The sequence below is a fragment of the Triturus cristatus genome, chromosome 10 (assembly GCF_964204655.1).
Source record: "Triturus cristatus chromosome 10, aTriCri1.1, whole genome shotgun sequence".
NCBI lineage: Eukaryota > Metazoa > Chordata > Amphibia > Caudata > Salamandridae > Triturus > Triturus cristatus.
The window spans coordinates 967,552,929-967,566,865 of record NC_140593.1 but is presented as its reverse complement, the minus strand read 5'-3'; the positions used below and the strand labels follow the sequence as shown (position 1 = coordinate 967,566,865).

At 40.6% G+C, this 13,937-nt stretch overlaps 1 protein-coding gene across 3 annotated transcripts in view; it reads right to left on the bottom strand.

Moving 5' to 3' along the window:
- Positions 1 to 13,937, bottom strand: part of LOC146796342 (mitogen-activated protein kinase kinase kinase 3-like) — a 436,047-nt gene that overhangs the window by 255,178 nt on the left and 166,932 nt on the right. For all 3 annotated transcript variants that reach the window (XM_085628867.1, XM_085628866.1, XM_085628865.1), the window contains exon 2: positions 6,181 to 6,260. In XM_085628867.1, the coding sequence (XP_085484993.1) occupies positions 6,181 to 6,208 (28 nt within the window). In that variant the 5' untranslated portion in view covers positions 6,209 to 6,260. The remainder of the gene's footprint in view (positions 1 to 6,180; positions 6,261 to 13,937) is intronic.

Genomic DNA, 13,937 nt, shown 5'->3' with positions numbered 1-13,937 from the left:
CGCTCAAACCAATCACAACGCTGCAGGCTTGTGATTGGCTCAGGGGAGCCTGGGTGTTTCCTGTTCTGGCCCCAAGGGAGAGACAGTGGGGGAGAAACAGAGGAGAGATGTGGTGATCAGGCACGTTTCTTTTTCTTTTTTAAACCCACTTACTCCCACCTCCCTCGCCTCAGAGCCATACCGGCCGTCTCTGTAGTGAACTTTAGATTTGAAGAGAAAGGCACCTAGAGCAGTGCTTTTGTAGTGAGAAACAGGTGTGAGAGTGTGTACTAAAAAACTTAACTCAGGATTCTTTCGTCTAAGTAAATAAGGCCCATGTGTATGAACGCATTTGTTTATCGACACAAAAAAGGAGCAAAGGCAATAGCGATATATATAAAAGGAAATAAAATATGTTTTTTTTAAAAATAGACACAGAAAAGGAAAATTGCTTTGATACATAAGGTTCTAAGGGGCAGATGTAACATTTACTAGTCACAAAAACTGGTCGCAATTTGCAATCAGTATTTTTGCGGTCAGTAAAGAATTTCACAAACCGAACTATGATTACCAGGTTGATTCATAAAATTGTAGAGTGGTTTGTAATTCGATCTACCTCAGGAACATTAATGAGGTAAGTCACAAAATCAATTTACTCAGATTGATAGCCATCACAGAAAATGTGGCCTGCTAGGGTCAGCAGACCACCATGTCTCTGATAACTTTTCAATAATGTAATCTTTTTTTTTGTAAGCATCAATTTTTCCTAATAAAAAATATGGCTCAGATAGTTTTTTTAGAAAAAAGTTTACTTTTTTTTTTTTAACGTTTATTACAGAGTTGCTACTTCCCAACAAACTTTTCTTTTTAACATTCCGGAAGGGGAAGGGGTCCTACGAGAACCCCTTCCCTTTTGCAAATGGGTTACCATTCCAACTCAGGAGATTTTAATTTTTCAATGTTTTAAGAAAAGATTTAATTCACAAACCATTGATACGGTATTTGGAAAGAATACCTACAGCAAGCCCCTACCAAATCCCAAATCGGTATGGGGCCGTAATACAATTGCTGGAGTCAGTAATAGTTTGCAGGTTCCTAAAATGTGAGTAGTACATTAAAGAAAGATTGTTTCGATTGCACACTCAGAATTGTAAAAAGGGTCTGTGAAAATGTGTTGTACATAAGTGCCTGGAGCTGAGAGGATGCCCACAGAGAATGTCTCAAGTGGCCAGGGTACGAAACTAATACATGGAAACTAGGACCCTGTGCTTGAACATTCCTAACTAGATCCTCGCTACATAAAATTATTAGAAAGCAGCTACATCTCCTTGCCACAATTGTATTCTCAGACTATCCACCTTTTCTAACACATCGTACTCCATAGATATTCAAAATTGGACCATTTCGGAATGGAAATTGTGTGCCTGACACGTTTACTGAAACAAACATGAGTGATTTTGTTAAAGGACCAGGAAGCTGTTTGTGGATACATACATATATAAAATGACCAGTTTTGCACCGAATTAGGGTGACTGGATTGACGTCTAAAAGAAAATAACATTTCTAGGAATTAGAATTTTCTTCTTTGCATCGCTTAGTCCCTACTTCGGTTCTACATGAAAGTGCATGGCTGTAAATTAATTTTTCCTAGGAGTAATGAATATGGATCAAGCGATTGGTCTGACCACTTCTACAGCCGTTTCTTCATCAACAGGAAGGTATCGGTAAAGAGGGTCCAGCCCATGAAAACAAAGCAATGGAAAAGGAACCTCCGAAATATAAACACTGAAGAACTAGCTACCCGTTGCAAAAATACCTTGTCCCCACAAGCAGACTTGAAGGATGTACAACTCCTCACTGATTTTTGTAATTCCTCTATTTCTAATATCATGGATGCTATTGCCCCTCTACAGCAAAAAAACTTGTTTCAATTCTGACCTAAACTCCGAACGCCGTAAGCTGAGGGCGGCCGGAAGATCATGGAGATCCATGCCTTCCACTGAACATTTAAAGCTGCTAAGAGCTATTAGGAATTCTTACAACAAAAAAGTCAAGACTGCAAAAACTGACGTTTTCAGATCCAAACTCAATCAAGCTAACAACCGCCCTAAGAAACTATTTGAACTCACTAAACAACAATCGGTCAAGGCACCCAACCGCCATGACCTTGGTGACAGCTCTCCCTCCTGTGACGATTTAGCTGCCTTCTTCTCTCAGAAAACTAATAGCATCAATTTAGACATTGAATCAATGAGGGCCATTCTCCCAATATATAAAGCCATAGCCCTACCTACCCACCAAGAGCCACTCATCCCCCCTAGTTTAAGCCTCAAAAACAACGCATCCTGGCACACCTTTACTCACCTCAATGGAGATGACATTTACAACACCCTCATTGAAATCAAGCCGTCTAACCACTTCAGCGACCCTCTTCCACCTCCCATCTTCAAGGAAATAAAAGCCTCCATCCGCCCCTTTTGGTCCAAGATTGTCAATGCTTCTCTAGTGCAAGGCACGACCCCCGACTGTCTAAAAGAAGCACAGGTCTCCCCTATCCCAAAAAAACCTAACACAGTTCCGATCTGACCAACTTCCGCCCCATTTCCAACATCCCCACACTGGCAAAACTTCTTGAAAAATGCGCGCTAACCCAACACTGCTCACACATAGAAAAATTCCAACTGCTGGATCATCATCAGTCTGGCTTCAGGAAAGGACACAGCACCGAATCGGCACTCATGCACATCACGGATGACATCTTAAAATTCCTAGACCATAATGAATCCTCCTTATTGATCCTCCTAGACTTATCTTCTGCCTTTGATACTGTGAACCACATCAAACTACCATCTACTCTGGAACACAGGATGGGCATTTCTGGGTCGGTACTGAAGTGGTTCACTTCCTTCCTTCAGAACAGATCACAAAGAATAAAGTTGAATCATACTCTATCTCAGCCCCATACAGTAACTATGGGGGTTCCACAGGGGTCCGCTCTTTCACCCGTACTCTTCCATTTATTATTGGAACCGCTAGCAAATGCTTTGAACTCCGTGAACATCCTTTTTCATATGTACGCGGATGACACTCAACTCTATCTGAAAATCACCTCCCTAGAGACATCATCTCACTCAACTCAATCCTGATGAACACTCAAAACTGGCTCATTGACAACTGCCTCATGCTTAACATATCCAAAACAGAATTCCTTCTCATCGCTTCCCATATTCACATTCCCAAGACTGACCTTCGGATGAAACACCTCACAACCTTCAACTGTTCCCCCCACATCATAGAGTCAGCTAAATCGCTTGGAATCACACTAGACTTGCACCTGAATATGAAGAACCATATCAGCAATGCAACCAAGGGAGGCAAACATCAGTTGAGTATACTAAGGAATCTCAAACCATTCCTTCCACAGAAAGATCTCAAATTGGCAGTACAAGCTTTAGTTTTGCCAAGACTAGACTATGGCAGTTCCACACTGTGTGGTCTCCCCAAACTGAGCTTGGCCCCATTAAGGGCTTCCTTTAATGCCACAGCGAGACTGGTTACTGAGACAAAAAGAAAATATCACATTTCCCCAGCCCATAAGTCCCTAAACTGGTTACCATACGAGGCCAGAATTCACCTAAATATTGCCTGCATGACACACAAAGCCCTCCACTTCAAGACCCCCATCTATCTGGCTCAAAAACTAGAACTATCAGGGGGCTGCAGAGCATCACAAAGTGCAAGTACAATGCTCCTGAAACCACAGCTTTTCCACAAAAAGAGATCGAGTAACAGAGCCTTCTCTGGCATTGCCCCAAAGATTTTGAACTCTCTTCCTCCAGAAATCCATACAATCTCCTCGACCGGTTCCTTAAAAAAAAAAAGTACAAAAAATCCTAATGCTCAAGTTCCTGACTGAATAGGCCTTGACTGGTAGACTACATTGCTGCCCTCTATTTGCTCATCTTGATTGACTTTGGACATGATTATATACTCGGGAATACCATTACTTAGCATGCATTGTACTTATATATGTTTGAATGTTCTTCACCCATTGCTCTATCCGCTCTAACCGCCTTTGAAGGTTTAGGACACCTACTAGATTATTGCACGCGTCTTGTATTATCACGTAATGAAGAAATGTTTTGCTTCCCAATACTGTATCCCTCTCACCCAAAATTGTGAAGCGCTCGGATACCCGTAAGGGTCATGTTCGCGCTATACAAAACTTTATAAATAAATAAAATAGATATGGGTCGCATTTGGGACAGAGAGGTAGCGTGGCATCAACAGGAGTAATTTCGCAGTTCCGCGCAGACAGAAAATATACAACGTTGAGTCCATGTGCTGCAGTATACATATATGCAATCACTAATCAAGCTTGGTTGTTACATGTAAATGACATTTCTGTGTTTCGTTGCCGTCCACCTGTTGCACTGTTTCCATCACTATCCCTTTTATAATCACTAAAACGTCCAAACTAACAACGGAAATATTGCTTAATGAAACAGACGATAAATAAGCATTTTATTAAATCCAGAACCTCTTCATGTACTTACTGTTGCACCCCTATATCAGTGCACCCCTATATCGCCACAATATACAACACTAATGGACACCACGGTTTAAAAATTTTACAGATTGAAAAAACACAATTATTGGCTTTGGCTAAGGTATGCATTGGTAAAGAATATTTTTGTGGGCTCCCTTCTGTCTACTATTGGTAGCAGCAAAGAGGAAAAACTGTTTTCATCTACACATTGAAGTTGCTGCATAGGAAGATAAGGATTTCTGAAGCAATTTTGTCATGCAGCATGGTGCCATGTGCTGGCATTCTCTTAGATGGGTTAGCGCTCTAGTTTTTATTGTCTGTGATGTGCAAGCTGACCTTTGCACTATGCTCAACCTTAAAGTCGGTAAAAAAAGTGGCAAGTCCATAGGCGGAAGCAGCATGGCAATTATCTGCATTGGAAAGACATAGAGAGATGTACAGAGAAGACTGTGAATCCAGTTCCATCTTAGCCGATAATATATATTAATTTCTGGCTAGCCATCACCACAAGGGTAGACTGCCTTGAAACAGTCCAAGGATGTGCTACCGAAACACAGATCAAATTTGCACCATTTCCTTTTTTTGGCATATAAACAAATGAAGAGGATCTGATCTGGATAAAAACTTAAGCAAATATATATTGAACTATTTTCTGTCTACTTAATAAAAAGCAATAAAATGTTACTAGGAGATGAGGTCTAGTCATAAAGATCTGGGTTTCAATATGTAACTGTGATTATGGGCAAACTACTTTATCTCTTGGTAGCTAAAAATGCCAATACGTGTAACATAATAAAGATATGTTTAATTGTATGCTATAATTGTGTAAAAAATAATTATAGTTTGCTGTCTTGGAGCGCCTTTATCTATTTTTTTAAGTCAAGAAAACCCCCCAAAAAACTCAAAATGTATGATGCAGTATGTCAAAGACTTCTTATTCTGGCAAAACTATTTTTTCCAGATTTGGAGGCTCAGAAGTGTTCTAAGTCCTATCAGCTTTCCCGTCAATGGCTCTCAGATTACTTGTTGCTACACTTGCTAATATCACTTAATGCCCTTTCTTCCATCCAATTGTTCTCAGATGCGAAACACCTTAACGAAAAATCCATCTGGTACCTCACTCAAGCTTTGACTTTTTACCTTTTTTTGTCCTGGTAGCCATGTGAGTCATTCACTCCACAGGTTTTAGGCATGGAAGTAATAGTAATTAAGATTTCCCAAACGTTGAATCACTACTACAATTTTTGACCTCTTCCCCTACTGTTATGACAGTATTTTCTGATCTATACGCCCGCCCACCTTTTACATTACTTCCTTGTTTTCTGGTTTCTTCTCAGCCAGACCTTACAGACCACACCTTTGGGTATGCAAAGTCTGCGTTATATCAAATACCCACAAAAAAAAGAAGAAGAAAAAATACAGTGTCTCATCAGCAAAATTTGCACAGCTTCACACTTACTTTTGGACTGGTGGAGAAAACTGTAGAAACTTATACAATAAGGCACCAAGTAAATAGGCAAAAACGTTTGACTGGTGCCAATTTCATATTCAACATGTTCTGTGCAAAATCATCTTTGGCCTCGTGCAAAAAAATATATATTGGTTACTATCTTTTATAAGAAATTATATACAGTAATATATGTGTTACGTACCCATGTTTGCATTCAGATCAGGCAGCATGCAGTCTACTGGGCTCCAAACGAGGATCTTTTAACAATTTCACAGGACCAGTCTGTATCAAGGCAAAACACAACAATTTCAGATAAGTTCTCTGAAGAGACAACACACAAAGACAAATTGATATATATATGTTTAAAAAACAATAATTGTTTTTTTCCCAATTCCTGCAATGGGCTACCCACACCTATGATATGGAAAAAATTAACGACGTACTTAAAATATACATAAAAGGAATCAGATTTCTGTTAAGTTTATGTTCTTCCATCACACAGAGCAAAATAAAAATAGGAATTAACCTTCACATCGCTAACTTGTAGACACTTTGCTGTCATGATAAATTACATCTCTGAATGTATGGGGGCAGATGAAGATTCCCTGGGGATTTTGATATGCAAGTACTGGCAATCATGGGCGATAACACTGAATCTAGTTGATATTAGCAGGGTAAATACAGAAAACTATTTGCCACCATTAACAGACCTCTTAAATCTGTCTCGTATCGAGCGGAAGAGACTAATAAAGCTTTTTAAGATCTTTGTGATCGAAATAAAGTTATGATGAAAAAAAACAAATATGGAAAAAATAAAATAAAGCTCATCATGACGAAGAATGCAAGAGCTCATGACCTGTCTACTTCAGAGAGATATAGACATGCACATTGTACAACCGACTCATACTTCGGCAAGAATACTTATAATCTTGAGCCCGCTTTTAAATTAAAGTATTTAAGACTTTGTTTCATACTTACTCACCTCTGCCTGTTTGAAGGCTCTTGAAATCCAAATTGTTTGCCATCAAAGTACTGCCTTCTATGTGGTTATACAGAAGAATCTATCAAACATGTTATTTGTTTGTGTCTTGCTTTACCTATTCTAAGGAGAACATTTTTGAAGGCTGCTCTCATCACCTCTAACTGTAGAACTATCGGGGACCCTATTGGTTCCTGTTTTTCTGCTAAAGACTCTCAATTCATTGGGAAATTGACCAAATTTTTAGATCTTTCATACCGCTGCCTTAAGGAAATGTGATTTAGTGAAAACATTTATGAATTGATACACAGTGGGGGGTTTATAACTTATGTATTTTAGGTTAAGTTGTGATTGTAATGAATATTTTAATATGTTTTACAAGAAAATACAAATACACAGAAGCATAACAATAGCCCCCGGAGCCCCCCGTGGTGTGGGGCCCCCATGTTCTAGGCGCCCCCTCTGGGACTGGCAGGTCCCTGGCCTGAGAGCTCTGGACTGGGTCCGGAGTGTGGGGGGCCCCTGCATGCACTTTTCAGGGGGTCCCCTCAAGTTTCACTACGCCACTGTAAATACACACATGCCCATTTATTATTCCCACCTCCCCTAGCTCTCAAACCTTGAGCTTTGTTTGAAGAGTTGATGCTTCAAGACAAAAATCAAGGTTCACATTTAAGTCTGAATGAAACTCAATAGAGTTGTTAAGCATAGAGTAGAATTGCACATCCAATGAATGATATATAGCATGTCTCCTTGTGCACTAGAAAGGGCCTATTTTCATCTAAAACCATGATCCTCGAGTGGCTCAGAAAGATGCTTCAAGAAGACAGAAGGGACGTCCCTTATACAGCCCTACTGCGCATGTGATTCTGAGGAACCTGCATCTGTTTACATGGTAACTGAGAAGAAGGCGTTGCAGCACAAGTGCCCTGCACAGCAGGGCTTTAGACATAAGCTTGCCTGTAGAGATGTTAATAAGGAGAAATGTGAACATTTGCAGAGAAGTGGCCCTCAACTGGCATAGACCGGCCTGAAAGCCCTTCTTGCAACCTGCTGATCCAGCATTAGTGAGATTTACCTACTTGTCAGTCCGCCAAAGACAACCTACACCCCTTTTTTTTGGATTTCACAGAAGTTGCAGGTCCTGTGATCTCACTGCCACACCAAAGTCCTTAAGTGAATTGAGTCCTAATTACATGCTGCAGACAAACCACTGCTTGGAGGCACATGAGCACCCTGCTGGAGGATACCTCAGACAGCGAAGGCAGGTGTGAAGGTCATGACGTCAGTTTGCAGTGGTGATTGAGTAAATAATTTGTTCAGGCCTTAGGCCACATACGGCATAAACTAAAGATGTTTACTCCACCCGTAGCGCTGTTTTTTGCCAAGTAGGTTTGACATGTCCACAGACTACTTGGGATGTATCTACAACAGTGCAAAGGCACCACAAGAGGTTGACTCTCTTTGGGACTGATTCACAAAAGCTTTTTTGAGTATTGGATGCAGTACCACAGGAGTTCTCTTTTACGTACTCTTACATGACTTTATGAATCAGCACGAAACATCCAACTACTCCTTGTCAGTTAAAGTGCAAATAAGACATTGGGCTACATGTATCAAGCTATTTTGTGTTGGCAAACAGGCCAATTCGCAGAATCGGGCCGTTTGCGAACACAAAAAAGGCATTTTACATGTATCAGAACCCATTTTGAGATTCGGTAACCTGTTAGCGAATCGCATAATGGGTTTGCGATTCACTATTAGGAAGGGGCGTGGTTAGGGCGTCACTACCTAATACCGAATCGCTTCAGTACGTAGGAATGCTTTCTGACTGAAATGCGGTCGCAAAACATTAGCATTTTACCACCTACTTCAAGTAAGTGCCAACCCATTCGCAATTGGGATGGGGTCTCCAAGAGACCTCTTCCTCTTTGTGAATGTTTGTTACAGCAATTTTTAAGAGCAGGCAGTGGCAGTGCTATGACCTAAATATTGTAGCACCAAAGGAGCAAAGAGTTGGTCACAGCTGCAACATGGCCTGTGTTAAATAAAGAAAAATTGTCCAGACAATCACAGATGACTTCCAGTGGGCCACTCCTCAGTGAAGACGCACTGCTAAAGACAATAGGTCTGGTGTTGGCTAACAGCATTTTGGCTTTGTCAATGATTGTTTTGTTTTGGCTTGTTTTTTTGTAAAACACCCTTATTGGTGAAGATGGTGGGGCCCTCATCAGTCTGGATTTTTTTTTTCACTAAAAGCAAAAACATTTGTAGCCTCAAAAAGCACAAATTGGCTTTGTAGTCCCTAGCGCTGAAGGGACTCCTTTGTATGTGGATGTGCTCCTTGTGATAGAGCAAACCTCAGTCATTGACAGAGAAGTTAGCCAATGGCTGAAGTGGGCTGACCATACTGCATGCTCTACAGTGGTGGAAAAAAATGTGAATGACACATCAAACAAATTGATGAATGGGGGCTGACTGAAAGCCCCTTTATGTAAGTATATTATTCATATAATTTCAGAAAAATCAAAAGGTGGTGTCTGACACCAGACCTACATATGCTACAGCTCAGATCGGTCACAGAGGAGGAGGCCTAATGTGAGGCCTGTATGGTGAATGACAGAAAAGTTCAGTGAATGAGGAGAAGGAAGTGGTATAACAAGTGCCAAATTTAATAATGGGGCAGGGGAAGGTTAAAGTGTGTGGGCAATCAGAACCTTGAATGCTTACACATTTTAAGAATTAGGGGCCCATTACATGCTTTCTTTTCTGCTCATGTAAGTGGAACATGTGTGTGCAAAAGAAAAGCAATTAAAGATAATACATTTCACATCCTGATTCAGATAATCAATAATTGTGAGATTTAATGATTGTAAATTACAATTACAAAGTTTCAATAGTAAAATCATAAATTTTAGGGAACTAGGTTTTGGGGGAGTGGATGCGAAATGCAGTGCCTAGCCAAAACCGCGTATGTTTGTAGGTCTTGCTAAACATCTTGGAGGCAGCTGCTCACCCTGGGAAATCTACTTCTCATATGACAGGCAAAAGTAAGTGCTTTTCCAGGTAGAGAAATGAAAAAAAAAATATTTCACGTTTAATAGTGGTGTAGAGGAATGGAAAAATATTTGACCCGAGTAAAAAAAAGTCATAATCTCATAGATTAAAAAAACATATGTCAATCCGAATCATTTACACATGAGTACATACATTATGTCAGAGCATTCCTGCGAATCTGTGACTGTCATTTACTTCCACCAGAATTCTCTGATCCGAGGAAACCTGCTTCGACTGTAGATTTTTGTTATTTCGCAGCCAACCACTGTGAACTGGGCCCCTCTTTGTTTACTTTCCGTTTTTGCATGGCGAAAAAGAGACCATTTCGCATGGCGAAAAAGAGCCCAGGCGGCTGCTAACCTGATTCACCCAGAACCCTAACTCGGGTACCCGCATGTATACTAAATGTTGGATGCCACCTACACTTGAGAAGTTTTTGATGTGAATACTGTGCTACTACCACTGCGCTACCAATGACCTTTTGTAGGTGAATGCAAAAGCAGGCATTTATTTGCCACTGTGATGTGGAGAAGGCCCTGAGTTAGACACTTTTAAAGCCCTCTTGGTCACCAAAATTACCGACCTTCTCTGGCTTCTCAAATAATATTGATTGCACTCATCGCAAACTCACCTCCTTTATAACTTCAGTATATGAAAAATTGGGATAGAAATGGTTGCAAAAAATATTATGTAATTTTAATAATTTAAAACTTGACCAAACAAGCATTTTCTGAGACAATAGTCAGTCCTTAATAAACTGGTGTAAAAGTTCATTTTGTTGTTGTAAGAATATGCCACGAAAATAAAAATATGAAAAAGAAATAAATAAAACATGACTCAGCATTGCAGCCATACGCTTGCAATAAAGATGTAAATTAAAAAAAATATATAACCATTGCCTAAAATTTTAATAGTATAGTATCTGTGCTTTCTAGCCCACAGGCGTACTTGGAAAGTGTATATATAAAAACCATTATTGATAATCACAGTAAAATATGATTCTTATCGACATAAAAAAGCTGCTTTTGGCTTTGAATTTCTGTGACCTGAAGATATAATCTAAATATTCAAAACTGACTAGAAAATATAATAAAGGGATAAAGAATGGGAGGAAAAAAACATTACCAAAGTAAAGTATTGGAACGCACACCCTGCCACTGATGTGCACTTCTTTTTTAGGTCTCGCTGAGTCAGTGCGCATGCGCTGCTCGGAGAGACATTTTGTAGATGAGTTTTCAAAGTGCTGCTGGCTGGCCTAGCGCTTGCGTTCACGTGAGCGTGTACGCGCGCAGCCGACCGCCAATTGTCTTTCACGGGTCATTAGAACCGTGATGACTTTCACTTTCACAAAAGTAAAGAAATAGAAAAAACCATCTATTTCTTTACTTTTGCTATAATCGCGGCACCCGCGCTTTACTTTTAATGTTCAAAGTAAAGCGCCGGTGCCACGATGCTTGTTCTCGCGCGGCCAATGCTTGTTCTTACTGCAGGCAGCACATGGACGCCTGCTTTCACTTTAACCCGGGCACTAGCATTATCTCAATCCCCCCACCCACCCTGTTGTTGCTTAATCTTGCTTTGTCGCCCTTGTGTATGCTTCTCCATACCCCCCCCACCAACAGACCTAAAGCCCCGGCTCCTCCATGAGACCATCTACGTTGCCGCTTGTTATGAGGATACAATCAGTGTCTGGGTGTGGATCAACATTAAATGCATATATATCACAGTCACGTCATTCTTATACTCACTGCTCATTCTCTAGCCACACTTAGGTCTAGTTCTATCGTTTTGTTGACATTCTTATCTGTTTACCTCCTGCTACTCCTTTCTCCTTCTCCTTGTCGATGGCCCCCTCGCCCACTCTTGCTTCTCTGTTGGATCCTCTGCACCACATTTAAATGCACCGGTGCTCTTGAGCTTTGACTTGTCTTCATTTTTGGCGGCCTTTACTCTTGGCCGCAATCTCCATTCCATGTGCCAGCGAGAACCTTGCCTCTCCTGTCTCGCGCTGTCCACCTATTGGCAAGTCTCACTTTCTTCTTTTTCTGTGCTTGCCCCCAAGCAGGAATGGTAGGAGTAATTTCAGAGCTCCAGGCATATTAGAATTTTCCAGCTGGAGCGCTCCCCATTCACCAACGTAAAATCATTTTCATGTCCATTTCCTGTGACTTGGTGCCGGCACTAGGGGGGGGGGGCACTAAAGCTGCTGCTTCTCCTCATGAAGACACCAGCCCTCAGCCTCTTTACTCACTCTGTTCCCTCCTAAAGGACCAATTTCTCTTCTTTCTTTCCATCTTAAAGGTCAATGCTGTTGCTTCACAGTTTTATGCATTGTATATTCGATGTGACACTGGAGAAGGTGCCCTACACATTTAATAAAATGAAGCTAACTATGAAAGTTATGTATCAGTGACAGAACTGCACCATATTGCAGGGTAGGAGTGACGTTTCACTACTGTTGGAAGTGACTGTTTAGATGGGCCAGTAAATAGCTTTCCATTAGGCATGAGCAGTAACACACCTACTGCCCTTTCAAAAAGTTACCCTGATATCGCGTGTTTCAAGAAAGAGTGGCATCTAAGCGCTTGAGAGCTCTAATAAACCGTCCATGCCAGGAGTAGCCAGTAGAAGGGCTTCCAAGGGCCAGCTCACTGCTTACTCACTGCATGAAGGTCAAAGCTCCAAGGAAAGACCTGAACATCTAAAGTTAGTTGTCAACTATACGGCGCAGAACGGGAGAGACGTATCTGGGATGTAAGCATTGTATTGAATATTTCCATAAGAGTGACTATTCGGATTTCTAGAAACAACGCGAACTGTGACGAAATACTGCGATCTGCTGCCGACTGGTATGCTAGTGTAGTGGAACCTTTTCGGCTGAAAGGGTTCACGTCAGAACAGCTGTAGCATTGACGCTGCAGTGTTGGCCAGAGGCAGATATTCTGTCTTAAATTCACTGGAACTGCTCATTTGAAACTTACTGAACACGCCTAAAGGGTTGGTTTGAGACGCAACTGATTTCCCAGTTCATCAACCTTCCCTAAAATAAAAGTTTCCCTCGGCTGAGGAAGATCAAATATCTTTATATTTGGATCTCGCAGAGTTTGTAAATGCTTTATTAAACCTGATCTAATTTGGATTTAGATTTGTATTCTATTCATTTGAACTTAAATAGAAATACAAAAACTAAGATTAATTACTCTGCTGATTCTGACTCATTATTTGTTTGTGGTGAAACTCATTTTGATTCAGTGGTTACATCAGGAAACAAAATTTGGGACCTTGATTGATATGCATAATAGTGTAAATTAGCAATTATCTCATTCCCAGTCCTCATTTGATAATTGCTCAATCCTATAAGTATTCCTGTCCCTTTCAGCACAGAACATGATCCATCGGAGGACCGAGTGATCTGGTATGGTAGCTAAGGGTAATTTGGGATAGGAGAAACTTAGACAGATGATAGTTAGAAATTAGAAAAAGGCGCAACATGATAACGCTACAACACAATCGAAACACGACATTTCCGAAATTGTATGAGATTATGCAGCATAATGCAAATTTCGCCCAGATCCACTATAAACTTGAGCGTTTTGCATACTTCTACAATTCCAAAACGCACAGTACCACGCATGGTATATACTCAAACATTTATACATACAACTATTTGTATGGTCTGGCCATGCCGACTACGTCCCTTCTGCAAAACAAAATATGGGGAAGTTAACATAAATGTCTGTAAGTGCAAATTAACAAGACACACCAAGTGACTTCCTATTTTGACCTAAAGAATAAATGTTTTAGAGAAGCCTTAGCTGTGATGTGACAGGCTAAACCTCCTTGGTACTACAGCTCACATTCAGATCCTAATAGACTACAACATGATGCAAATTGAATGAATGCCAGTATTTTTAGAACATCTC